The sequence below is a fragment of the Corvus cornix genome, chromosome 22, assembly GCF_000738735.6.
Source record: "Corvus cornix cornix isolate S_Up_H32 chromosome 22, ASM73873v5, whole genome shotgun sequence".
In the NCBI taxonomy this organism is placed as follows: domain Eukaryota; kingdom Metazoa; phylum Chordata; class Aves; order Passeriformes; family Corvidae; genus Corvus; species Corvus cornix.
In genome coordinates this window covers 1,556,169-1,582,809 of record NC_046351.1, presented here as the reverse complement: position 1 = coordinate 1,582,809, position 26,641 = coordinate 1,556,169, and the positions used below count along the sequence as shown (strand labels likewise).

General features: G+C 58.4%; 4 protein-coding genes across 5 annotated transcripts in view; 1 reads left to right on the top strand and 3 right to left on the bottom strand.

Annotated features, from left to right (window-relative positions):
• Positions 1-744: 744 nt before the first annotated feature.
• On the bottom strand, positions 745-4,980 carry LOC120411176 (fibroblast growth factor 17). Of its 2 annotated transcripts, none has more exons than XM_039564442.1 (4): positions 4,951-4,980; positions 3,074-3,251; positions 1,621-1,727; positions 745-1,032 (listed from the first exon to the last, which is right to left on the bottom strand). In XM_039564442.1, the coding sequence occupies exons 1-4, from the start codon at positions 4,969-4,971 to the stop codon at positions 745-747; spliced, it is 594 nt and encodes a 197-aa protein (XP_039420376.1). In that variant the 5' UTR covers positions 4,972-4,980. The 2 variants fall into 2 exon arrangements, with proteins under 2 accessions (XP_039420376.1, XP_039420377.1); XM_039564443.1 differs by having other exon boundaries at positions 3,074-3,218.
• Positions 4,981-6,852: 1,872 nt separating this feature from the next.
• Positions 6,853-9,129, bottom strand: LOC120411132 (nucleoplasmin-like). Its single transcript, XM_039564155.1, has 10 exons — positions 9,022-9,129; positions 8,866-8,942; positions 8,668-8,753; positions 8,065-8,181; positions 7,891-7,984; positions 7,692-7,813; positions 7,496-7,524; positions 7,376-7,412; positions 7,059-7,174; positions 6,853-6,910 (listed from the first exon to the last, which is right to left on the bottom strand). The coding sequence occupies exons 2-10, from the start codon at positions 8,921-8,923 to the stop codon at positions 6,853-6,855; spliced, it is 717 nt and encodes a 238-aa protein (XP_039420089.1). The 5' UTR covers positions 8,924-8,942; positions 9,022-9,129.
• A 956-nt stretch (positions 9,130-10,085) lies between these two features.
• Positions 10,086-11,995, top strand: LOC120411131 (protein PBDC1-like). The gene is made up of 6 exons (XM_039564154.1): positions 10,086-10,121; positions 10,235-10,300; positions 11,116-11,175; positions 11,263-11,403; positions 11,507-11,618; positions 11,700-11,995. Exons 1-6 carry the CDS (start codon positions 10,086-10,088, stop codon positions 11,810-11,812), a joined length of 528 nt encoding a protein of 175 aa, XP_039420088.1. The 3' UTR covers positions 11,813-11,995.
• Positions 11,996-14,524: 2,529 nt separating this feature from the next.
• The window catches only part of LOC120411130, a 16,305-nt gene continuing 4,188 nt past the window's right edge, over positions 14,525-26,641 (bottom strand). Inside the window, 8 exon segments of the mRNA XM_039564153.1 lie at positions 14,525-15,009; positions 15,660-15,787; positions 16,444-16,542; positions 18,280-18,440; positions 19,653-19,791; positions 23,604-23,818; positions 24,815-24,845; positions 24,847-25,012. Of these exon segments, the coding sequence (XP_039420087.1) occupies positions 14,916-15,009; positions 15,660-15,787; positions 16,444-16,542; positions 18,280-18,440; positions 19,653-19,791; positions 23,604-23,818; positions 24,815-24,845; positions 24,847-25,012 (1,033 nt within the window). The 3' untranslated portion in view covers positions 14,525-14,915.

Sequence of the window (26,641 nt, the reverse complement as noted above, 5' to 3'; positions counted from 1 at the left end):
ACAAGTGCTGGCCCCGGGGGCTGTGACCCAGAATCCCACCCCAGAGGGGACATCCCACACGTTCATGGCCGGTGCCATCCGTCCCTGGCACCGAGAGCAGAGTCCAGGGGGAGCGGGAGTGTGTCCGGGGGTGGTGGCACGGGGACAAGGCTCTGGGGGCTGACAAGGGCACAAAGGCACGGGGCGGTGAAGGTGGATTCCACGGGATGCTCCAGGGATTCAGCCACCACTGACCACCTCCGAGGTCCTGCTCCTCCTGAGGGGAGTGGACAAAGGCACTGGACACCACAGAATGGCCCAGGGGTTCAGCACCCCACTGCCCATCCCCAAAGGGCTGAGGAGGGAATGGACAAAGGCCCTGGACACCATGAGATGCTCCACGAATTCAGGGTCTCAGTGACCATCTCTGAAAGGGAGGGGACAAAAGCCCTGCCGCCCCTGGGATACTTCAGGGATTCAGGACCCCACTGCCCATCCCTGAGGGGAGTGGACAAAGGCCCTAGATCCCCTGGGATACTCCGGGATTCAGGACCCCACCCACCAGCGCCCACCCCCAACCCGTGCCCTCCCCACCCTCGGGGCGCTTAAACCCCGAAGCGCTTTCAGAAAAACGGGGAGACCCTCGGGGCGCTGGGAGCCGGGGCAGCGCCGGGGGAGGGCGGGACAGCTCCGGCCGCGGCGGGGACAGCTCCGGCCCCGGCGGGGACAGCTCCGGCCCCGGCGGGGACAGCTCCGGCCGCGGGGTTACGTGCGGGGACCGCGGGTGCGGCGGGAGCGGCGGGTGGGGGACGAGGAGCCCACGAACTCGAACTGCTTCTGGCGCTCGGCGTTGGGGAAGGGCAGCTGCCCCCGGTAGAGGCGCTTGATGAAATGAGCCTCCCGCTGGTTCTGGCGGCTGCGGGAGGCGCGGCGGGGCCGGCCCCGGCGGGTGAAGGCCATGTACCAGCCCTCGTAGCGCGCGTTCTGGAAGGCCGTGTAGTTGTTCTCCAGCACGATCTCGGTGAAGATGCAGTCCTTGCTCTTCCCGTTGGGCTGCGGGAGGAGGAGAGAGGGGGTTGAGGGCCGGCGGCGGTGGGATTTGAGAGAGGTTGGAATGAGCCAGACCATCCCTGCCATGCCTCAAATCCATCTTTATCACCCCAAAACCCAGCTCTGCCACCATCCTTGACACCATCCTTGACACCCCTCAGCTCATCTGTCACCCCCAGTCCACCCCTGACACCAACCCAAGCCCATCTTTGTCACCCCCCAAAACCGGCTTTTTCACCCTAAAACCCATCTGTGTCACCTCCAGCCCACCCCTGCCCCTCCCTGCATCATCTTTGTCACCATCTCTGAAACAGCCCAGCTCATCTGTGCCCCCTGCCGCCTCCCAAACCCATCTCTGCCACCCCAAAACCCATCCCCACCACATTCCCTATGGATTCCACCCCCGTGCACCAGGAGCAGCTCCCTGGATCCTCCCCTTGTGGTGTCCGGCCCAAGCAGCACAGGGAGGACGGAGGAAAAGGGCTCAGGGAGAGCACCCCAAAGGTGCCCAAAGCGACCAGGGACCAGCCTGGCCGGGTTCCCAGGCTGAGCTCCAGGGATCTGGGGGAGCCTGGGGTGCCCAGGACTCACTTTCCCGATGAGTTTCCCCCTCTTGCTCATGCAGATGTACTTCTCGCTCTCGGCCCCCTTGATCCGCACGCGGCTTCCGAACGTGTCCGTCTCCACGATCAGCTTGGCTGCGAGGAGGGGACGTGTCCTACGAGAGCTGGGACACCCCCCCGAGGGGCTCCCAGCCCCCCCATCCCCCCATGCCCTTCCCCCTGCCTCCATCTCCCAAAAAGAGGGGCTGGACACGGAGAAAGAAATGTCGTTTCTTTGGGGAAAACCGGGAGTTGTCCCCTGTGCTGCTCCCTTCCACAGCAGGGCAGCCCCAGGCTCCTCCAAGGAAGCTTCCTGAGATTTTTTTTTTTCCTTCCAAGAGGAAAAAAAAAAAAATCCCTCCAGGATCCTTCCGAGCGGGCCAGGAGGGCAAAATTTCCTTTTCCAGGGAATTTCCCCATCCGTGGTGCCAAAGGGACTTTGTGGAAACCCAAATCGGGCGGGTGATGAAGGCACAGCCCTTTCCTTCCCCTCCGGCACATCCAAACCGTCGGAATTCAGGGATTTCTCCAGGAATTCCATGGGTTTTCCAGGCCCAGACCGAACCCAGCACCTGCCAGGTTAATTATCCTCGTCCTCATTGGTCCCTCCACAACATTCCCAGCTCCGGAGCAGCACGGAAATCCGCGGCCGGGAGAATCCAGGGAAAGCCCTGGAAAGGCCGTGACTCAGCGCTGGGAAAAGCCTTTCCCGAAGCTTCGGGCTGTTTGTGGGGCTGTGATGGCCCCTCAGCATAGAAAACCCCTCGGGAAAGGTGGGAAAAGCGGGAAGGGATCTGTCCCAGGTGGACTCTGCCCACCACCTATGGGTATTTAGGAGGAGGATGCCGGGATCAGGCGATTTTCCTCAGGGAAAGGTTGTTTGCCCGTCTCCGGGAAGGGATTGGAAAGCACAAGCCCTAAGTGTAGGGGTTATAAATACTTCACAGAGCCAGAGAAATCCACAATTTGGGAATTTTTGAGGTCAGGGCTGGCTCTTCGCAGCTGCGCTCTCACCGGAGGATGATTTTTTTTGAGGCGATTTTTGGGTATAAAACCACCTGGAGCCGGAATTCCTCCACACACCACGGAGCTCTTTGGGAAGAGCCGCTTCCCAGGTGATTCCCAGCCTTTCCCTGAGCACCACGGGCGGGGTGTTGGCAGCGCCGGGATCCCAAACCCCTGTCCCGCAGCCAGAGCCTGCGATCCCTGAGGAAGAACCCGGGAAAAGAGGTACCAGGGGAGGGGGATGCACGGTGGGGGTGTGGGGTTGGGTGAGGGGGTCCTGACCCGTCCCTTTCCCTGCCCAGGGCTCTTCCCGGCTCCTGCGCAGCCGGGTCAGGAGGAAAGCGGCTCCGTCGGAGCAGGACAGCTAAAAATCCCGGGAAACCTCTGCCAGGAGGCTGAGAGGAATTCGCTGCTGCGGCGTCAGGAGGGAGCCTCACCGAATTTGTTCCCGTCCTCGGCGGTGGCCGTGATCCTTTTTCCGTGGACCTGGACGTGCTTGCCGCTGGTCCGGCTGTAGAGTTGGTACTCCCGGATCTGGCGCCGGCTCAGCTGGTCCGTCATGGCCCCCTGGTCCCTCACGTACTGGTTAAAATTAGGAGACGGTTGGTTCTCCCCCTTTGTTTACAAAGGGAAAAATCAAATCAATTCGTTTTGGGATGGCAAAGGGAAGGGATGGGTGGGAATGGGCTCGGAGGGGTCGTGGCACCTCCTTTGAGGGTCGCAGTCGCCTTCCCTTGGAGCAGGGAAGGCTTTGGGAGAGGCAAAGAGCGTTCCCTGAATTCCAAGCAGAAGCGGGATGTCGGGAAGGATTCTCCCCTCCCATCCCCGGGTGCTCAGCAGGAATGAGGGACACGCTGGGAAGCGGGAGCTGAGCTGGTGAAACACCCAGCGGGTCCCTCACGGGGGGTGAGGCGCCCTAAATCACCCCCCAGATCCCAGGAGCAGATGCCCTAAATCCCAGGAGAGGAGCCACCCGTTCCCAATCCACCCTGGGAACGGGATAAACGCCGCGGGGATCCCGGAACAGCTCCGTGGCTTTTCCTAAATGAGGGATGTTGGAGGGAAAAGCGGAGCTGATTAGGGCAGGTGAGGAGGGGGATTTGGGGTGGGCAGCCCCTGCCCCGCTCCGGATTCCAACCAGAACATCCCAAGGGAAAACTCGGCTTAATCCCGGGGCTTTGGGGCAGCACCTGAGAGACCCCGACCCCAAAACCAGCTCTGAAAGGGGCCGTGGGCAGGGGATGAGAACCAGGGGTGGCATCTCCTGCTGCCAGAGGGGGACGTTTGGGGTCCCAGGGCTCAGTTTGGGGTGCGCAGCATCGCCCTGGGGGGGGTGGGTCAGGACCCGCCTCCCGCATTCCCAGGCTGCGGAATCGCCTCGCTGGGTGGGAATGCACGAGGGTATCCAGCCCTGGGAGGGTGGGGGGGCACGGCCCGCCCCCCGCAAATCCCTCCCCACCACCTTTGTGTGTTCCCGGGGACTCATTTCCTGCCGGGATCCGCTTTAAAGCCTTTGGGGTTGGCCGGGGGAGGTGGGATGGGATTGGGATTGCGGGGGGGGGGAAGCGGCCCCTCCCCATCAAAGGCGCTTCCCTTCCCCTCTCATTTCCAAAGAAATAAAAGCATTTACCTTGGGAAGGGGGGAAAAAAAGAGGCGAAAAGAAAGAAAAAAAGGTCCCGAGGATGTTTTAATGCCGCGGGGGCCGCAGCCCCGGGGGTTTTGTTCGGGCGCTGGAGCAGAGGGTGCTGATATGGAACAGTGGATTTTAAAAGCTGCTGCTTTTCTAAAGCTCACAAAAAAAAAAAAAAAAAAAAAAAAAAAAAAAGGGTCGGAGCAGCCCCAGAGGGTTTGGGGAGAGGGGAGGGGGTGTCCAACCTCGCACCCCCCCGCTGGCGGGGTCCAGACCCCGTTAATCCCCTCGGGGCGAGCCCGGGCAGTGTCCGGCAGCTCGAGGGTGACGGAGCTGGCACGGCCCTGCCCGAGCGGGGCTGCGGGAAACGCGTCCCTCGCTGGGCTGGGGTCCCTGCCGGCCTCATCCCGACCCTCCGGAGGGGTCTGAGGGGGTGACCCCCATCACTGAACCCCCTCCTGCAGCCCCTCGAGGTCACAAACACCTCCGGTGGGGACACGACCCCACGGGCACCATCCCTGCATCCCGCCCTGCCCGGAGCTCGGCCCCACTCGGGATGGGAACTCCCGGGAAAATTCCAAACCCCAGGGCACCGGGCGCCCCCCAAAAGCGAAGGATCAGCTCAGGGGGTCACCGAACGCAGCCTTCGCCCACCCCGGGGTCAGCAAAGCCCCCGCACCTACCTGGGTCTGACAGGAGAACATGAGCAGCTGGAAACATCTGCGGAAAAAAGGGAAAACCGGCGAGTTTTGGGTGGTTTCTCCTTCCCCCCCACCCCGGGAGAAAGCCAAGAACAACCCGGGGACACCCCCGCGAGCCGCAGCGGGAGCTCGGCGCTTACATGGAGAGGTTCTGCAGGGTCAGGGGCTGCATGGCGCTGCTCGAAGCCCCCCGGCCACCGCCGGCCACAGCCAGCCCCGCTTCCCTGGGAATGCTCCGGTCCCCTCCTTCTCGGGGCGGCCGAGGGGACGAGCGGGTGAATCCCGGGATGCGCCGAGCCCACGTGCGATGCCCAAGGCTCCGGAGCAGCGACGGCTCATGGGGGAGGCAGCGGGGCTGGGGGCTTCTCCTCCTCTTCCTCCTCTTCTTCTTCTTCCTCGGGCCCTGGGGGCTGCTCGTCCTACGCCCGGGGGACATCCAGCGCCATCCTGTCCCCTGCGCCCCCTCCCCATCAGCCGCCCGCGCTGGGCCCGGTGCCCCCGGGCAGGGCGGTGCCCGCAGCCCCCCCGCTCCATGGAGCCCTCGCCGTGCCGGCCCCGAGGGGGGACACGGGCGGCGGGGGCGGCTTAAAGGTGGGGAGAGCCCCGCAGGGAGGGGCTGGAGGTGGCCCGGGAGGGAGAGGGTGGGATGGGGCAGGAGGAGGGGACGGCGGAGGTGGGCTCGGCTTGGGGGTCCCCATCTCCCCCCGCCCCAAGCCGCGGGGACACGGTGAGGGCAGCAGGCCGAGGGGACAGAGGGGTTTTGTCACCGCCTCATCATCAGGTGCCTCACCCAGCACAGCGGGGTCTCACCCGCTGCTCCAGCGCTGGGGGGCTCTGGGGAGCCCCCCCTCCTCTTCCCATCCCGCAGGGGGAGGTCGGGGACCCCCCCCCAGGCACCGTTTGCTGGGCCAGGGAGGTGCTAAACGCCCGATAAAGACCCCGGCGGGGAGCTGGGGAACCCCTGAGGGGTCAAACCGCACCGGGGGGGTCAGTTCAGAACTCACCTGCCTTCACTCGTGCCTCAGTTTCCCCCAGGCGCCGTGGGAAAGGCAGGAGGGGGAGCAGCAGGGATCCACCCCCCATCCACAGGAGGGTGGGGGGGGGGGGCGATCCCATGAAAACAACCCAAATTAACCCCCCCGCTGCCTCCACACCTCCCGGGCCAGGAATTCAGCCCAACCCCCCCCCCCAAACGGGGCAGCCCCCAGATCTGGGATCCCCTCCCACCCCCATCCTGGGGGGGGCTCAGCAGCCCTGGGGGCTGCGCCTCCGCCCCCCCCATCCACGGGGGATGATTGATGGATGTGGGGCCGTCATCGCCCCCGGGATGTGCCCCCGGTGTGGGGCGGGGGGCCCGGGCGCTGTCAGCACCTCCCGGGGGGGCCCCGCTGTGCAAACAGCCCCTGCGGGGTGAGGACAGGCGGGAGGGACAGCGCTGCCTGTCACAGCTCCCGCGGTGGCCCTGGAGGACAGAAACGGCCCTGTGCCCCCCGTTCCCATCCCAGCAGCTCCTCAGCCCCATCCCGGGTGGGTGCAGAGCGGGATTAACCTCCCTGAACTGTCCCATCCCCGCCCCACACCTGGAGCAGCCCCATAGCGGGGGTCAGGTTCCCTCTGGGAGCCCCCCCTTAGGATACAGGGGCACCCGGGGGGGTCCGGGCCCTCCCCAAATCCCGGTGCCAAGGCCAGGTCCACGGGATCCAATCCTCTCCCCGCTGCTCCCTAATCCCCCTTTGTCCCCTATCCACAGCACCCCACGGGTGAGGGGCAGCCTCCGGCGCCCCAAATCCAGGGAAGCGGCTTCCAGCAGCTCCATCCAGGGTGGGGGATGCTCCCACAGCCCCCCCAGCGCCAGCACGGGGAGCCAGGAGTGCAAAATGTGCTTTATTTGGGGAACGCCACCACCACTCCCAGCGGCTGCTGCTTCCAGGAATCCCGGCACCTGGAAGGGAAGGAGAAAAAGGATTTTACCCGCGGGGATCCCGGGATGACCACGCCGTGGGGACGGAGCCGCCCCAGCCCCGCACTGGGGGCACCCCCGGGTCCCTCCCAGCTCCGTAGGGAGCCGGGCTCCGCATCCCAATCCTCACCGGCCGGGCTCTGACGGAATTCCCGTTATTTCTTTGGTGCTTTCCTGCCCGGGCCGGGCTCTGACGGAATTCCCGTTATTTCTTTGGTGCTTCCTGCCCCGGCCGGCTCCGCGTCCCTGCAAGAACGGGGAGGAGGCTGAACGTGGGGACCCCCCCCCCCCCAGCCTGGGGGCCCCAAACCCGCGTTTCTCCCCCATTTTTGGGTCCAGCAGCTGCTGCTCATCACACACCGACCCCTTTCCCTGCCCCGGAGCCGCCAGTCCTGTGTTATCCCGTGGGAGAACGGGATGCAGGGGGACACCCCAAGCAGCTCCTACCTTGCTGGGAAGGGGATCCTCAGGGGCGAGGCTGTTCCTGCTGGGAGAGAAGTGGAGGGTTGGGATTAGGGGTGCCGGCAGTGGGAGATCCCCTGCTCCAGCTTCTCCCTCCATACTCACAGCTCATCCTCCTTTTCCAGCTTCCTTTTCTACGGGAGAGAGAGAGGGAGGGAGATGTGGGATGGGGACTCTTCCTCCCCGAGGGATGAAGGCCACGGCTCATCCCCTTAACAGAGAGGGGTTTGGGGTCCTTGCCCCCTTTCCCCGTGGCACAGGGACCCCTCCCCACTCCTGACCCCACCCGCGGGGTGCTGACCTTGGCAGCGCTGCCCTTCCGGACACTCGAGCCCTTGGGGGGCTTCTTGGGGGTCTCTTCTGCTGCTTCCTCTTCTTCCTCCTCCTCCTCCTCGTCCTCCTCATCCGAGCTCAGGGTCAGCACTGCGGGAGAGCCTGGCTGAGCCCCCAGACCCCGCTGGGGGTGGGGGGTCACGGGGTGGGGGGACCCCGATACTCACTGGACACGTGCTGGCCGCTGACATAGACGGGGCCGGAGCCGGCTCGGAGGTGGAAGGTCACCGGGGGGGTCAGTTCCAGTCCGGCCAGCATGGCCTAGAAAACGGGAATGGGAACAGCTCCTGGCAGAAACCCCCTCCCCAGGGGGGGCAGAAACCCCCTCCCCAGGCACTCACCGTGGGCAGCACCGACGGCTTCAGCGTGGCCAGGGGCACCGGGGTCCGGCTGTCCCCGTCCTCGGCCACCACCTCCACCACGTGGAATTCATCGCGGGCCGTCTCCCCCAGGCAGATCTCGAGGGGAAAGGAAATCAGGAAATCCCCTCAGGACCCCCCCCAAAACCCAGGTACTGCTCGCCCAGGACTCCCGGGGATTTTTGGGGCAGAGGGGCAGCGGGGTGTGGGCATCCCCCTGCTCATCCCTCACCACACGGAATTCACCCCAGGCCACCTCCCTGAGGGACTGAGGGGAAAATCCCACCCAGGTACCCCTTTGTGGGATCCTTTGGGGGGCAGCGGGGTGAGAGCAATCCGTCCTCAGCCGCGATCTCCACCCCGTAGGATTCATCCCCCAAACTGCGGGAAGAAGATTCCCCCCAGGACCTCCATAAATCCCAGGAATTTGGGGAGCTGGGGGGGGGGGGGGGGGGGTACAATCATCCCCCTCCCTGCCTGCTCCGATCTCTCCCACGTGGAATTCATCCCGGGATATCTCCCCTGGACAGCGAGAAGAACAATCCCCCCTTCACCCCCTCCCGAGCGTTTTTTGGGGTCACGCACCGTGCGCAGGACCAGCTGCTGCTCGCAGTGCCATTCCTCGGGCACCTGGAAGGTGTAGGAGCTCCTCCCGCTGCTCAGCTCGCACCCTGCGGGCACCAGGAGGGGACAAATCCATGGCATTGGGGGTGTCCCGGGCAGGGGGGGGCACCCCGGAGCACCCCCCCAGCCCTACCGGGGTGTGGGGCTCGTGGCACTCACCCCAAAGGATGGACACGGGTTTCTCGGACCTGCTGTCGGTGCTGTCCGTGAGGGACATGGCTCGGGGGTGTCACAGCCTGGGGGGGACACGCAGAGCTGTGGGACCCCCTCCCCCAACCTGCAGCACCCCCAGTCCCCCCTCCCCAAAAGGCTCACCCTAAAAAAGCGCCTCAATTCTCAGCCCAAGGGGAACCCCGAAGACAGCACGGCCACCCCACAGCGGGCACTTATAGGGGCACAGGGACCCCACCCACCCCCCAGTCGCCAATTAAGCAGGTAATTAGTTAATTACCCCCCAGCTGTGGGTGCTAATGAGCCCCCTCCTCCCCGATGTGTCACAGGTCACCGTGTTGTGACATCCTGGTGGCCCCACCCCGCGTGTCCCCCTCGCCCTGTGTGTCCCCCGATGTCCCCCGTGTCCCTCCGTCCCGCGTGTCCCCCCACGTCCCCCCGCGTTGTCCCGTGTCCCTCGATGTCCCACGTGTCCCTACGCCTCCCGCGTCCCCCCATAACTCCATTCCCCCGTGTCCCTGCGCTCGTCCGTGTCCCCCCGATCCTCCTGTCCCCCTGCCCCGTGTCCCCCCCCGTCCCCCCGTGTCCCCCCCGTGTCCCCCCGATCCCTCGTGTCCTCCTGTACCCCGTGTCCCTCCACGTCCCCCGCGTTGTCCTGTGTCCCTCGATGTCCCCCCGTGTCCCCTCCCTGTCCTCGTGTCCCCCGCCCGCGTGTCCCATCACACACCGGTTCTGCGTGTCCCCTCGTGTCCCCCGTCCCGCGTGTCCCCCCACGTCCCCCCGCGTTGTCCCGTGTCCCTCGATGTTCCCCCCGTGTCCCTGCGCCCCCCCGTGTCCCCCCATAACTCCCATTCCCCCGTGTCCTGCGCTCTCCGTGTCCCCCCGATCCCTCCTGTCCTCCTGCCCCCGTGTCCCCCCCGTGTCCCCCGACCCCTCGTGTCCTCGCTGTACCCCGTGTCCCCTCGTGTCCCCTCGTGTCCCCCTCCTGCCCCCCGTGTCCCCCCGTGTCCCCCCGTGTCCCCCATCCCTCGTGTCCCCCCCGTGTCCCCCCCGTGTCCTCCTGCCCCCCGTGTCCCCCTCGTGTCCCCCTCGTGTCCCCCCCGTGTCCCCCCGATCCCTCCTGTCCTCCTGCCCCCGTGTCCCCCCGTGTCCCCTCCTTGTCCCTCCCCGTCCCCGTGGGCGGAGCCGCCGCTCCTCTTCCGGCAGCGATGGCGGCGGCGGGGCTGGCGGGGCTGGCGGGGCTGGTGAGACCGGGGGGCCCCGGGGGGGACCGGGGGGCCGTGGGTGACCCCGTGTGACCCTGGGGGGGCCATGGGGGCCGTGTCCCCCCGCTGTGGCAGCTCCGTGTCCCCCGCAGGGCCCCGGCGAGGCCGCGGCGGCCGCTCAGGCGCTGGCGCTGCCCGCGGAGTCCTTCGGCAACGACGTGAGTGGGACTGGGGGGACTGGGGGGACTGGGGGGCCTTACTGGGAGGGGTCACAGACTGGGAGGGAGTCACAGATTTGGGGGTGTCACAGATTTGGGGGTCCCTGTCCTCGCAGAGGGGTCCCAGACTTGGGAGGGTTCCAACTTTTGGGGTCCCTGTCCTGGGGGTGTCAGATTTGGGGAGGGTTCCAACTTTTTGGGGTCCCTGTCCTGGGAGGGGTGTCAGATTTGGGGGGGGTTCCAACTTTTTGGGGTCCCTGTCCTGGGAGGGGTGTCAGATTTGGGGGGGGTTCCAACTTTTGGGGTCCCTGTCCTGGGAGGGGTGTCAGATTTGGGGGGGGTTCCAACTTTTGGGGTCCCTGTCCTGGGGTGTCAGATTTGGGGGGCTTCCAACTTTTGGGGTCCCTGTCCTGGGGGGTGTCAGATTTGGGGGGGGGTTCCAACTTTTGGGGGTCCCTGTCCTGGGGGGTGTCAGATTTGGGGAATTCCATTCCTGGGGAGTCCCAGTCCTCAGGGGGATATCCCGGTCCTGGGAGGGGCGTTCCAGCTTTGGGGGTCCCGGTTTTGGGGGTCTCAGTCATGGCAGGGGGGTCCCAGCCTTGTCCCCCGAGAGGAGCAAAATCCCAAAAGGAAGAAAATCCCCCCGGAACGGGAGGAGAGGAACCCCAAGAGGATGAAAAGCCCCATGAAGGGGGGAAGAAAACCCCCAAAAAGGGGGAGAGGGTCCCCCAAATGGGAGGAGGGACCCCCCCAAGGGGAGATTTGTCCCCAGAGGGGGGGTCCCAGCTGTCCCTGATCCGTGTCCGGCCCCGCAGCCCCGCGTGGAGCTGGCCTGGGCCATGAAGGCTCATCAGCACGCCCAGGTCTACTTCAACGTGAGTCTGGGGGCTCCGAGTGCTTTGGGGGGGGAGCTTTTAGGGGGGCCCCAGCTGACCCTGCACCCCCCCTCTCCCCCCGCGCAGCTCATCTCCTCCGTGGACCCCAAATTCCTGAGCCTCACCAAGGTGGACGACCGGATCTACGAGGAATTCCGCAAAACCTTCCGGGACCTGCGCGTCGACGTCCTGGACCCCGAGGACCTGAAATCGGAGCCGGCCAAGGCGGTGGGTGGGGGGCTCGGGGGGGGTCTCAGCGGGATTTTTTCCCCCCTTTTCCCGGGATTTTGGGGGTGCTGAGGGTGTTTTTACTCTTCCCCCCCCATCCCAGAAGTGGCGCCCGTTCTGCCTCCACTTCGAGGGCGTGGTGGAGGATTTCAACTACGGGACGCTGCTCCGGCTGGATTCCCGGCGGGAATACACGGAGGAAAACACCATCTTCGGTGGGAAACGGGGTGAGAGAGCTGTAGGGGATCCCAAATCCATAGATTTCCTTGGAGTCGATCCCTTTCCTGCTTTTTCAGCCACCAGGATCCAGTTTTTCGCCATCGAGATCGCCCGGAACAGGGAAGGCTGGAATGACGAGGTTTACAGCAGCGCCAGGGAGCCGGCGGCTTCGGAGGGAAAATCGGGATGAGGATTGGGAAGCTGGGCCGGGATGAGGTGGGCAGGAGCCCCCAGGCTCGATTCGAGGGGAGCAGGAGCCCCCAGCCCCGCTCCGGGATCGTTCCCAGGCTGGGAAGGCTCTGGAAGGACGGAGGGGCTGGAGCTGCTCCTGCTCCTCCAGCTCCGACTGTAAATAAACGTTTGGAAATCCCAATCCCGGTGTTGGGATCCCTGTTTGAAAATCCCAATCCCTGTGGGGTTTGGGGGTTCCCTGGGGTGTCCCCCCTCTCCTGTACCCCCCAGCTGCTCGCAGGGATGGGGAGGTTGTTCCCTAAAATGGGGGAAAACTTCCAGGAATTGGGGCCAAATCCAGGTGGGTTTTGGTTGGAGCTTTGCTCGCTCCGCTCGGGGCTCGAGGATCATCCACCCCCACCCCAAACGAAATCAGATTTTGGGGATTTGGGGATTTGATTGGGAAAAGTCACCCTGCAGGAGAGGGCTGGGGGTGTTGGGGGGATCTTGGGGTGAAGAGGGAGAGCTCAGGGGGAGATCTCGGGGTGCAGGGAGAAATCATGGGGAGAACTCGGTTTAGAGATCTTGGGGTTCTGGAGGAAAACTTGGGGTGCTGAGGAAGGTCTTGGGGTTCTGGGGGGAGATCTCGGGGTGCAGGGCAAGACCTTGGGGGCCGGGGGGCGGAATCTCAGGGTTCTGGGGTGAATCTCAGGGTGTAGGGGTGAACTTGGGGTTCTGAGAAGGAACTCAGGGTTCTGGGGTGAATTTTGGGGTTCTGGGGGTGCTCTCAGGGTTCTGGGGTGAATCTGGAGGTGCAGAGAGGACTCTGAAGATGATGGGAGGAATCTCGGGGTTCTGGGGGGGTCTCTCAGGGCTCTGGGGTGAATCTTGGGGTTCTGGGGGTTCCCTCATGGTTCTGGGGGGTCTCTCAGGACTCTGGGGTCAATCTCAGGGTTCTGGGATGAATCTTGGGGTTCTGGGGGGAGACTCTCACGGTTCTGGGGGTTCCCTTACGGTCCTGGGGGGACTCTCACAGTTCTGGGGCGAATCTTGGGGTTCTCTCACAGTTCTGGGGGTTCTCTCACAGTTCTAGGGGGACTCTCAGGGTTCTGGGATGAATCTTGGGGTTCTGGGGGGTCTCTCACGGTTTTGGGGGGACTCTCAGGGTTCTAGGGTGAATCTCAGGGCTCTGGGGTGAATCTTGGGGCTCTGGGGTTTCTCTCATAGTTCTGGGGGGTCCCTCACGGTTCTGGGGGGTCCCTCACAGCTCTGGGGGTTCTCTCAGGGTTCTGGGATGAATATTGAGGTTCTGGGGGTTCTCTCACAGTTGTGGGGGTCTCTCAGGGTTCTGGGGGGACTCTCACGGCTCTGGGGTGACTCTCGGGGTTCCGAGCTGAGTTTTGGGGTGCAGGGGGAATCTCGGGGTGCAGCCAGAGCCGTGTCAGTAGAAACCATTGAGTTTTATTTGCAGTCACAATGCTTACACTGTTTGCAGCAAACACCCTTACAAGTCAACCAGCATCTGCTCACGCGGAAAAGGACCCAACACACAATCGCCAGAGGAAAAGAAAAAGAAGAAAACAAACCTAAAAAAAAAAAAAAAAAACCCAACCAAAACAAAATCCAAAATAAAATTAAAATCAAAATAAAATTTAAAAAAAAATTAATTAGAAGAGTTTAATTGGTGTCTGGGAAGAGAAACTGAAGCCCTAAAAGGCCCGAGTGTCTGTGGGGAGAGCTGAGCAAGAGGATGCACACGACTAGCAGCAACAATAGTGGGGAAATACAAGGCAAAGGGGTTCCCTCCCCCTCAGATCCCTCAGATCCGTCGGTTTTCCATCCGTGGATATCCCAAACATCGCTTGGGGTGACTCAAGAGAAGAAATGGACTCGTTCCCAAGGGCTGCTCGACGCTTCCTGCTGGGCAAACCTTGGGAAGAACCCGAGGAGGAGGAGGAGGAGGAGGAGGAGGAGGAGGAGGAGGAGGAGGAGGCCCCTGTGCTGCCGCCAGCTCCTGCTCCAGCCCGGGAAAAACGGGAAAAAGAGATGGGAAAGGAGGAGGAAAAGGAGGAAAGGAGGGCCCTGGGAGGGGCTACTGCTACAGAGGGGACAGGAGGGACACCCACGAGCAAGCACGAACGGAGGGGTCACGTCATGGCTTCGAGTTCCCAATAACGAGGGCGAGACGGGACCGGGAAATTGTGATTTCGAGGGGGGGCTTAATAAGAAAAAATATACATTTGGAATTTTACAATGCCTTTTTTTTTTTTTTTTTTTTGTTTTTTTTTTTTTTTTTGTGGTGTTTTTTCTTTCGTCGTCGTCGCTGTTTTTTAATTTTTTTGTTGGTTTTTTGTTATTTTTTTTTGTTTGTTTTGTTTGAGTTTTTGCTTCTCTCTACAGCTCATGTCACTAAATAGATCTCTGCACTTTCACACAGCCACCCCCTCGCCCAGTAAAGCTTCAGGCCACGCTTTCCTCACTCGCATTCACAACCCTCACACCAGCACTGGGTGCACCAGGACTCTGTAAAAATTCCAATCACACTTTGTTTTTTGTGGTTTTTTTTGTCATTTTGTTGGCTTTTTTTTTGTTTTTTTTTTAAATCATCATTTTGGTTTTTGTGTGGGGTTTTTTTTTTTGTGATTTTTTTTGTGATTTTTTTTTTTTAATTTTTGGGTGATTTTTTTTTTTAAATTTTTTTTGCAGTTTTTTTGTGTCCTCTTTTTTGTTGTTTTTTTTTTTTTTTTCTTTTTTTTGTCTCCTTTTTCTGAAACTCAATATAAACCTTGTTCCAAAATGTTATGAAAAAATGTACATGTTTTATACAAGGCAGGCTTTGCAGCAGAGCAATTCCACATTCCAGCCTGGGAGAGAGAGAGAGAGAGAGAGAGAGAAAAACCTTGGAATTCCTGCACCTGGATGATGCCCTTCCAATGGAAAACACCTGCCCAGGTGAGCTCAACCTGCTGCTCCCTCCTCCCTCGGGGTCCGGCCGCGCTCCAGCCCTGGGGAAGGGCTCCAGCCCTGGGGAAGGGCGGGGATTTGGGAACGCCCTGGATTCTTTCCTCGGGAAAAAGGGAGCCCTCGGGGCCAGGAGAAGGAGAAGCTGCCGGCGGGAGGTGTCAGCTCATCATGTCGTTGCTGTTGACGCCGTAGCTCGAGTTCTTCATGGAGTCGTTGACCTCCCGCCGGAACGCCGACAGGTTCTGGGTGAACCTGGACGGGTGGGAAGGGAGATTCCATCATTCCAGAAGCTCTCACAGGGTGTGGGGTCCTACCCAAAACCTGGCAGTGACCCCCTGGGTGTTGTGGCCGTGGGGTTTTTAAAGCCCATCAGGGATGGGGGTCCAGCACATGGGAAGTTTCTTATTGGAATGGGGATATCTGGAAGGAATTCCTCCCCCCGGGAGGGTGGGGATGGGATTCCCAGAGGAAAAGCTGTGGCTGCTCCTGGATCGCTGCAAGTGTCCAAGGCCAGGTTGGAGCACTCTGGGATAGTGGAAGGTGTCCCTGGATGGGATTTAAGGTCCCTCCTAACCCAAACCATTCCATGATTCCAGGCATGAATCCATGAAGAAATCCCATGGGAAGTTGCAAACTGGAATGGGGATATTGGGAAGGAATTGCTGGCTGGGAGGGTGGCGAGGGGCTGGGATGGAATTCCCAGAGCAGCTGTGGCTGCCCCTGGATCCCTGGAAGTGCCCAAAGCCAGGCTGGAGCAGCCTGGGATCGCAGAACGTGTCCCTACCCACGGATATTTCAACTCCCTTCCCACCCAAACCATGCCAGGAGCCCGACCCCGAGGCAGTCCCACGGGAAGGCGCCCATTCCAGGTTTTCCTGGCGGGAGGAGCGGCTGGCACTGACCTGTCCCTGTTCTTGGTGAGCAGGTTGCGCTCGATGCCCTCCATGAGGTTCTCGAAGCAGAGGTGCATGGCCTGCTGCTTCTCCGGGGGCTGGCTGTTCACGATGCTGTTCCTCAGGTCCGAGAAATACTGGGAAAGCAGGACAAGGAAGGGTTAATTCCCAGCTTTGGGATAGAGCACCCACTCCCCAGGATGGTGGGAATAAGGAGGGAACGTGGGTGGATGAATGGATGGAGTTGGGACTCCGCAGCTCCAAGGAGGGCTGTGACCTTTCCCAGCCACAGCATCACTCCAAGGCTTCCCTGGGAATGTTTGGGAATGTTCTCCTGCCTCAGCCAAGCTGGAATGGCTTTGGGATGGAGCACACAGCCCCAGGATGTTGGGAATAAGGAGGGAATATCCCAGCTTTTGAAAGGATGGAGTTGGACTCCTCAGCTCCAAGGAGAGCTGTGACCCCTCCTGGCCATGGGATCACTCCAAGGCTTCCTTGGGAATGTTTGGGAATGTTCTCCTGCCTCAGCCAAGCCCTTTTCCAGCTGGGATGGATCCTTTACCTGCTCGTTGAGCAGAGGCTGGGACATGGACCTTGGCTTTGGGATAGAGCACAAACCACCCAGGATGTTGGGAATAAGGAGGGAATATCCCAGCTTCTGAATGGATTTCATTGGATTCCTCAGCTCCAAGGAAAGCTGAGACCCTTCCTGGCCACGGGATCATTCCAAGGCTTCCCTGGGAATGTTCTCCTGCCTCAGCCAAGCCCTTTCCAGCTGGGATGGATCCGTTACCTTCTCGTTGAGCAGGATGAGGCCGAGCAGAGGCCGGGACATGGACCACTGGTTCCTGCAGTCCTCGAAGATGATGATGTTCAGCACCGTCGAGAGCATCTGGGATAGGGAAAGGAGGGTTAAAGGCAGCCCTTCCATCCCATCCCATCCCATCCCATCCCATCCCATCCCATCCCATCCCATCCCATCCCATCCCATCCCATCCCAGCTCCCTCCCTGCCCTGGGAGCTGGGAATCACCTGGGATGCTCCTGGAACAGAGCTCTGAGCACTGGGAATCAGGGAATTCAGGCTGGAGGGACAGGACAGGGGAGTGACTTCATAAGAGGGTGGGATATCGGGAAAAATCCTTCCCTGGAGGGTGGGGAGGGGCTGGGATGGAATTCCCAAAGGAAAAGCTGTGGCTGCCCCATCCCTGGAAGTGTCCAAGGCCACGCTGGAGCAGCCTGGGATAGCAGAAGATTCCCAGGGGGTGGGATGGGATATTTCAGGTCTCTCCCGCCCAAGCCATTCCATGATTCCACGGATCCAACCACCTGCCCAGCACTGCCAAGGCCACGTCAGGGACAAGAGGAGGATCTGGAGCCTCCATGAACTGCTGGAGGCTTTCCTGAGGTGCTGGGAGCTGCTGGAGTGGTGATTCCTGACACATCCCAAGGCATCCACGGCAATATTGCCCCATCTCCACCTAAACTGGCGTTTAAATACCTTGGGAATCTCCTCATCCTTCCCTGAGTTTCCTTCCACAAGCCACCTCAGGCTGAAGCCAGGATCTAACCTGGGCTTGGAAGACGAGATTCCTCTTTTTAGCCTCAGAAAACTCAGCCTGCATCCCAAAAAAAGCCGGATGCACCGGCGAGGGGGGAACAAAACTCCCTGCTCCCACACGGGAATGGTGCTGCCGATGCTGAGCACCAGGGGAGAGCACCAGAACTGCATTCCCTTAAAAAAAAAAACCAGGGAAAAGCCCGTTTTTTGGGCAGTCCAACTGCTGTTCCTTGGGATCAGCAAAACCTTGGAGCAAGGCTTGGAATTGCACCTGAGGAGAGGTGGAATGCTGGCAAAAAATGCTGTTTATCCAGAAAACAACTCCCTGTTTATCCCAAAAAACGATTCCCTGTTTCTCCTGTTTATCCCTGAAAACAACTCCCTGTTTCTCCCGTTTATCCCAGAAAACAACTCCCTGTTTCTACTGTTTATCCCAAAAAAAAAAGCTCCCTGCTTATCCCAAAATACAGCTCCCTGTTTATCCCAAAAAACGATTCCCTGTTTCTCCCGTTTATCCCAGAAAACAACTCCCTGTTTCTACTGTTTATCCCAAAAAAAAAGCTCCCTGCTTATCCCGAAATACAACTCCCTGTTTATCCCAAAAACCAACTCCGTTTCTCCCGTTTATCCCAGAAAACAACTCCCTGTTTCTCCTGTTTATCCCAGCAAACAACTCCCTGTTTCTCCCGTTTATCCCAAAAACCAATTCCCTGTTTCTCCCATTTATCCCAAAAACCAGCTCCCTGTTTCTCCCGTTTATCCCAGAAAACAACTCCCTCTTTCTCCCGTTTATCCCAAAATCCAATCCGTTTCTCCCGTTTATCCCAGAAAACAACTCCCTGTTTATCCCAGAAAACAACTCCCTGTTTCTCCTGTTCATCCCAAAAACCAACTCCCTGTTTCTCCTGTTCATCCCAAAAACCAACTCCCTTTTTCTCGCGTTCATCCCAAAAACCAACTCCCTGCTTCTCCCGTTTCTCCCAGCAAACACTTCCTTGCTGCAGAGCAGGGAAGAGGCAGGCTTGGCGCGCGCTGAAATGCCAGCTTTTCCCGGGAATTGGGGCGCTACCTGCTGGATCATCTCCGGGTGCTGCTGCATGATGTGCAGGAAGCGGTCGCTCTCCTGGGCCAGCGGCGTCGTTCTCTTCTTGGTGCTGCGGGACAGTTGCTTGAAGAGATAAGTGACGATGTGGTCCAGGCAGGAGCAGCAGCCCGTGCAAACCATGGTGTCTGTGGGAACAGGGAAAATCCCCAGGTTGGGATGCTGCTGGAAAAGCGCCCGGGAAGCGTCGGCGTTTATTGGGGTCGTTGGTGTTTGTTGGGGTTGTTGGGTGTTTGTTGGGGTTTGTTGGGGTTTGTTGGAGTTGTTGGTGTTTGTTGGGGTTTGTTGGTGTTTGTTGGTGTTTGTTGGTGGTTGTTGGGGTTTATTTGGGTCGTTGGTGTTTGTTGGGGTTTGTTGGGGTTTATTTGGGTCGTTGGTGTTTGTTGGGGTTGTTGGTGTTTGTTGGGGTTTGTTGGGGTTGTTGGTGTTTGTTGGGGTTTGTTGGGGTTTGTTGGGAGTTGTTGGAGTTGTTGATGTTTGTTGGGGTTTGTTGGGGTTTGTTGGGGTTGTTGGTGTTTGTTGGGGTTGTTGGGGTTTGTTGGGGTTTGTTGGGGTTTGTTGGGGTTTGTTGGGGTTTGTTGGGGTTTGTTGGAGTTGTTGGGGTTTTGGGGTTTGTTGGGGTTTGTTGGGTTTGTTGGTGTTTGTTGGAGTTGTTGGGGTTGTTGGGTTTGTTGGGTTTGTTGGGGTTTGTTGGGGTTTGTTGGGGTTGTTGGGGTTGTTGGGGTTTGTTGGAGTTGTTGGGGTTGTTGGTGTTTGTTTGTCCAGGGATCAGCCCGAGTTCCTCCCTGAGAGGAGGGTGAAGAAAAGTCTGGGAGAATTGGGAATGTTCAGCCTGGAATGTTCAGGCTGGAGGGGTTTAACTGTGGCCTGAAGGGAGGTGGAATTAAAAGGGAGAGAGGTTGTTTATAGGGATGGGATACACGGAATGCCAGAGGGCAGGGATGGATGGGATTTTGGGAAGGAATTCCTGGCTGGGATGGAATTCCCAGAGGAAAATCCGTGGCTGCTTCATCCCTGGAAGTGTCCAAGGCCAGCTTGGAGCACCCTGGGATCGTGGAAGGAGTCCCTGGGATTGGAACTGGATGGGCTTTAAGGCCCCCCCAGCCCAAACCCTTCCAGGATTCCCTGATCCTACAAATGGTTCCGTTTGGAAGGATCAGCGCTGGGGTCACCGCTCCAACCTCTCCTTCTCCACAATTCCAGCTTTTCCCAGAGATGGAATTCCCCCACCTGCTCTCCCAGTTTGATGTTTGACCTCAAACTCTCCACTCAGAGCACCGGAATCTCCTCCCACTTCCAACCCGAATCCCTGAGGGCCCCGGGAGAGCAGCAGGAGTTACCGAGCGCCGTGAGCCCCTCGGAGATGGAGGACAGGATGTACATGATCACGTGGGGCTCCAGGCTGGCGATGAAGTTCATGTGGTCCTGGGTGAGAACTTCCAGCAGGGAATAGTAGGACTGGCTGAGCTTGGGATAATCCTGTGGGAAAAGGAGGGAAAAATCCAGTTTTAAGGACTTGTGGAAGCACCTTGGATTCCTAAATCCAGCCTCTTGTGAATCCCCTGGAATGTGCTGATGAATGTCATGGGAAGAACAAATCAACCTCTCTTCCCAGAATATTCCAACGGATTTCCCACCTTTTCTTCTCTCCCAACAAACCATTCCATGATGCTCCCAGTGCTGCTCTATCCAATCGTTTTTCCCGCTGTTTGTTTTCCTGGGGACAGGATGGGCTCTCTGAATTCCCAAAAATCACCCTGAGGAAGGGCCACACACCTTCCCCATCTCCCAGCACTCCTGGATTTTTCCAAAGGGTTCCCAGCTCCAGAGCTCTGTGTTTCCAGCTCTGGCCATATAAATATCCCAAGAAATTAAACCAGGAAAGTGCTGGATGCAGCCAGAGGTGGCACAAATCCCTTCACATCCCGGTAATAAGGATTGGGAGGAAAACTTGCTGCCCTCTCTCCTTGATTTTGGAATGATGACAGGAATTATTCCTTGGAATTGCTTTTCCAGGCAGGATTGTGCTGATGGGAGTGACAGGGTTTGGGAGCAGAGTTCCATGGAGATCCCAGCCCGCAGGGAAGCACAAACCTCGCTCCAGGATGCGGGGTTTGGATAAAGGAGCTCCAGGAGAGCTGGAGAGGGATTTGGGACGAGGGATGGAGGGAGCAGCACCCAGGGAATGGCTTCCCAGTGGAAAAGGGGAGATTTAGGTGGGATATTGGGAAGGAATTCCTGGCTGGGAGGGTGGTGAGAGGCTGGAATGGATTTCCCTAGAGATGCCCCCTCCCTGGAAGTGTCCAAGGGATAACCTGGGATAGTGGGAGGCATCCAAGGCAGGGGGGGAGGGAATGGGATGGGATTTAAAACCCATCCCAACCAAAATCCTGGGAATTATTTGCACGATGCCTTTCCAACCCTCACCCACAGCAGGTGGGAATGGGATGAGATTTAAAACCCATCCCAAGAGAAATCCTGGGAATTATTTCTGTGGTGCCTCTCCAAGCATCAGCCAGACCCCGCATCACAAATCCCTCCATCCCTGCAATCTCTGCATTCCCTGTTCATGCTCCAGCCTTTCCTGGGATGCTCCCAATCCCTCGGGATGCTCCCAATCCCTCGGTGTAGGAACCCAGAGTGCCGAGAATATTTCTCTGCCTGTTTTTAAGGGTTTTTACCCCCCTGAACAACGCTGTTTAGCTTCAAACCTTGGAAAAAATTAGCAACAGTCAGACAAGAACTGGAAAATGCAGAGGTGGGAATGAGGTGATGGACGACGATGGGAGATTGGCACAGGGTGGAAATTTAGAGGTTTTGGGCTTCTCTTTGTAGTAAAGAGATGAGAGTAAAAAAGATCCAAGTGGAGGATTGTTGTTGTTCTCTAAACCTTCTTCTCCTTCTTCTACCACTCCACGTTCTGCAGTAAAAGTGGTTTGGGATGATTGGATAGAGAATTCCGCAGTTCCTGCCCGTGTTACTGAATAACGGGTAGGAAAGTAAAAATAATGCACGTTTTTAGTAACTATTGGTTAAAATATCTTTAGAAGGCTGTGTAAATCTTGATAATTGGACTCATTCCTACTTTCCTTCCTTCCATGCTGTACCTGGGTCACGCTGGTGGCTCTGTTCCTCTGATAAGACTCAATAAAGAACTCTCTGGAAGCATTGAAACTCCAGGAAAAGTCTGGTTTATCTTTGAAACTCCTTGCAAGGATTTCAGTAAATTCTCTCCCATCAGGAGGGACTTGATTTAGGGCACGGCTCGGTGTCACCTCACCTCGTGTCATAGGACAGCAAGCCGAGTCTCAGAAGTGATGTTCTTCCTGTATGACCTGACAGAACCTATCAGTGGCCAGTTTGAACATGGACAATTCTCTGAGCCACGTAAAGTTGTGATCACCTCTGTGATCCACGCTTAAGAATAGACAAACCCCCCCAGCTCTCTCTCGGTTCCAGCGCTGGGACAGGTGGCTGCAGGGCCCGAGTGGGGGCCAGCGGGCCCAGTGGGCCCGGCTCAGGCCAGGCCAGGCCACGGCTCCAGGATGACCCCCCAGCAGGGCTGTGGTAGCCAGAGTGGCTCGGAATGCCCCCCCCTTCCACTGGCATAAGCCACATTCCGGCTGCAAGGCCGAGGTGAGATTGACCCTTTTATTGCTGTGAAGAGCTGAAAACCTGAGGGAAGAGAGAGAGGAGATGCTTAAAGCTGAATTCTGTTGTGAAGCTGTTGATATATCAGAGTATCCCGTGGTAATTCCATGATGATCTGGGGGGTGGAGTGTTCAACTCGTGAGCAAAAGCACCTGCGCTGAGATAGGCAGATGCTGACGCCGCTGTAATTCCATGAGAAGTTTGGACAGGGAGAGATGGACCAGATGAGGACTTTGGCTCCAAATGGGAAAGGAGAAAACCTCAGCTCCTAGAGATGCTCCCAGAGATAGTCCTAGAGATGAAGATGAGGAAGACCCTTTGCTCCCAGGGAAGGAGAAGGGCCTCTGTTCTTAGAGGTGAAATGCTCCAGGAATGGGTGAAGAGAACTTTTATTTCTGAACGGCTCAACCTTAAAACTGTACCCCCAAAACCTTCAAGAGTGGACCCTCAAGAGCAGTTGTGGGAGAAGCTGCGAGTCGGGGGAAGGGACTCACACGCAGGCAGAGAGACTCCTCTTCCTAAATAGACTGAACAATATTTGGAAGTGGGCGGCTGTCTCGTTGTGATAATGTTTTCATAGCACGAGCAAGAAGAGACTTCTCTTTCTAACTGGACTGAACAAGGTTTTTATGGAAGTGGTAACAGACTGAACATCTCCAGGGCTGTCTTTTTGCATTGTCAGTGGGAGAAGGGAGGAAGGTGGGGGGAGGAGGAGAGTTCTGAAGGTGTGGTGTAATTTTTTTTCCCCTCTTTTAGGTCTGTTCATAACTTCTTTTCTATTCTTTCAAGTTTGGTGGCTCTTTTTTTCTCCTAATTCTTATCTCACAGAAGATAAACAGTAATGAGTATTTCGGACCAAACCACGACACCTTGGGATGCTCCCAATCCCTGGGAATCTCCCAATCCCTCGGGAAGCTCCCAATCCCTCGGGATGCTCCCAATCCCTGGGAATCTCCCAATCCCTCGGGAAGCTCCCAATCCCTCGGGATGCTCCCAATCCCTAGGGGAGCTCCCAATCCCTCGGGATGCTCCCAGTCCCTGGGGAAGCTCCCAATCCCTGGGATGCTCCCAATCCCTGGGGGAGCTCCCAATCCCTTGGGATGCTCCAATCCCTGGGGATGCTCCAATCCCTCGGGAATCTCCCAATCCCTGGGGAGCTCCCAATCCTTGGAAAGCTCCATTCTGGGTGCTCCCAATCCCTGGGAATCTCCCAATCCCTTGGAAAGCTCCCAATCCCTCAGGAAGCTCCCAATCCCTGGGAATCTCCCAATCCCTCGGAAAGCTCCCAATCCCTCAGGAAGCTCCCAATCCCTGGGGAATCTCCCAATCCCTCGGGAATCTCCCAATCCCTGGGGAATCTCCCAATCCCTTGGGATGCTCCCAATCCCTGGGGATGCTCCCAATCCCTGGGAATCTCCCAATCCCTCGGGAAGCTCCCAATCCCTGGGAATCTCCCAATCCCTGGGGAATCTCCCAATCCCTCAGGAAGCTCCCAATCCCTGGGAATCTCCCAATCCCTGGGAATCTCCCAATCCCTGGGGAATCTCCCAATCCCTGGGGATGCTCCCAATCCCTGGGAATCTCCCAATCCCTCGGAAGCTCCCAATCCCTGGGAATCTCCCAGTCCCTGGGGAGCTCACCAGGAGGTCGCTGTGGGGGATGGAGAGCAGCAGTTTGATGAAGGTTTGCAGGGCGTTGTCCAGGGCGTCGTCCCCGTAGAGGCGGAAGACGCCGAAGTTGACGTAGCTGCCGCTGAGCGCCGCCTTCAGCATGGAGAAGCAGATGGAGATTCCCTTCAGCTTCAGGGCGTAGACCTGATCCTTCGGGACCTCTCCCAGCGTCAGGATGCGATTCCCTGCGCGCACCGGGACGGGAGCGGGGTCAGCATTCCAGCGGCCGCATCCCAACCCGCGTTCCTGGGATCCCCTCCCTCCAGGGTGCGGGGAGGTTGTGAGGATTTAGCCCCAAGGGAGGGTTCAGGGCCTGGTTCCAGGGAAAAGTCAGGCTCTGCAGGGTAAGGGGGAATGGACTTAAGCGGAAAGATGGGAAATTTGGGGGGGAAAAATGGGTTTTTTGGAAAAAAATTCCTCCCCGTGATGGAGGCGGAGTTGGGATTCCAGTGGCTGCATCCCAACCCTTCTTCCCAGGGTTCCTCTCCTTCAGGGGGCAGGGAAGTGAAAGGGGAGTGAGGAGTGGGTGAAGGTTCCAAGGATTTATGGCCAGGGAAAAGTCAGGCTCTGCAGGATAAGGGGGAACAGCCTTAAGCTGAAAAATGGGAAATTCAGATGGATTTGGGGAAAAAATTCCTCCCTGTGAGGGTGGTGAGGGCTGGGATGGAATTCCCAGAGAAGCTGTGGCTGCCCCTGGATCCCTGGAAGTGCCCAAAGCCAGGTTGGGATAATCTGGGATAGTGGAAGGTGTTGGGATTGGAAGTGGATGGGATTTAAGATCCTCCCAACCCAAACCATCCTGGAATTCTCCAGCACAACTTTGGATCAGATGGGATATTGGGAAGTGATCCCTGGCTGGGCTGGAATTCCCAGAGAATTCCACATCCCTGGAAGTGTCCAAGGAACAACCCAGCACAGTGGAACCCTGCCCATGCATATTTACAGTCTCTTCCAACCCAAACATTCCATGACTTTCCTAGGAACCACGGCAGAACCCAATCCCACGTGGGAACAGGCAACGCCGAGGACGGGAATGTTTCTCCCTGTCCCCTGGGGCTGCCAACTCCTTCCCTGTTTCCCTGGTTTTTCCCTGCCCACCCTGAGCTTCCAGCAGCTCCCAGGGTATCCAGGGTGTGTCCATGGATGCCTCCAGGGCAGCTGCAGGCCCTGGCATCGCTCACCGTACGTCGTGATCATCTTGCTGGTCTCCCGGGAAAAGCAGGATCCCGTTGGGAGAGGACACATCGAACTGCAGCCGTTGGGATCTACGGGAAAACAGGGAATGGTCAGAGCCACCGGACTGATCCAGGGGCTGGGAGAGCTGGGAATGTTCACCTGGAGAAGGGAAGGATGCAGGGACACCTCCGAGCCCCTGGCAGGGCCTAAAGGGGCTCTGTAGATACAAAAATGCTGCTAGCGAGGATTTTCTTGCTATTTTCTAAGTCCGTGAGAGACTTTTCTCTCTCACAGAAGAGGCAGCAGGGAATGTAAACACCCAAGCCACCTGCAACCTTGGAAAGTCTTGTTTACGGTATAGTAGAAAAATATTTTGACAATGGATTTTTTAGGATTTTAGCCAATCACCCCAAGGGGGGCTGATCCTTAGTTCAAATAGATTATGAAGAAAAAAGCCTATAAAAGGGTTTGTAAAATAATTAAATAAATCAATCTTGCTGCACAATTCCTGCCTGCTGGATCTTCTCCTCCTCCTCCTCCCTACGGCTGCGGGACACGGTGATGCACCCTGGGGCCCAGGCCTGTGGTTAATGGGGCTCCAGGAGAGCTGCAGAGGGACTGGGGACAAGGGCTGGAGGGACAGGACCCAGGGAATGGCTTCAAAGTGACAGAAGAACGGCTTAGATGGGATATTGGGAAGGAATTCCTGGCTGGGATGGAATTCCCAGAGCAGCTGTGGCTGCCCCTGGATCCCTGGAAGTGCCCAAGGCCGGGTTGGATTAACCCGGGACAGTGGGAGGTGTCCCTGTTCCTGCCATGGGACGGGATTTAAGCTCTTTCCAACCCAAAGCATCCCAGGATTCCGTGAATTCCAAACTGCAGCTCCAACACCCCCTGGCAATTAAAACGGGAGCGACCATTCCAGGAGCTGCTGCTCCTGGGACTCCCTGATCCCAGGGCTGCTCCCAGAGTTCCCCACAGAGCCCTGGGCTGGTGGAGAATCCTGTTGGACACAGGCACAGGGGACAGGAGCTGTGCTGGCACACCAGGAGGGGCCTGCATCCCTGGGATCTCGGGAATATTCCGGCTTTGGGGCTGGAAATGCTGCCCTGCAGAGCCACACCAACATCCTGGGAGCAGCCCAGGCTCGCTGACAGCTCCAAGAATTCCAAGCCAGGCCATTTTTTCCCCTCCAGTGGCTCCAGCTCCCAAGTGAAAGGCAGAGAGCAGCCCTGGGCACCTCTGGAATAAATCCCTGGATGATTTCCAGCTGGGATTGCATCCCAAAGATGCAGCCTGCCAGGATGGATTCCCAACAGCTGGAATCTCAACCTCGTGTCCCTTCCCACCAGAGCCAGAGCATCCTCCTGACACCATTCCAAATTATCCCACACAGATCCCTCCCTGCTGGAAGAACAAAGGCTCATCCCAAGGGATACAGGGCACCCCCAATTCCCTCTGGATTGATCCCAAGGGATACAGGCACCTCTCTGCCTTCTGGATTGATCCAGAAGGATACCCCAAGTGATACAAGCACCCTAATTCCAGAGGGGATACAGGCACCCCAATTCCCTCTGGATTGATCCCAAGGATACAGGCACCCTAATTCCAGAGGGATATGGGCACCCCCAATTCCCTCTGGATTGATCCCAAGGAATACAGGACACCCCCAATTCCCTCTGGATTGATCCCAAGGAATACAGGACACCCCCAATCCCCTCTGGGATTGATCCAAGGGATACAGGACACCCCCAATTCCCCTCTGGGCTGGAAGGGAAGCTCCCTTCATTCCAGCTCCAAATCCAAGCAGCTTCCAGGGAAAACAAGGTTCC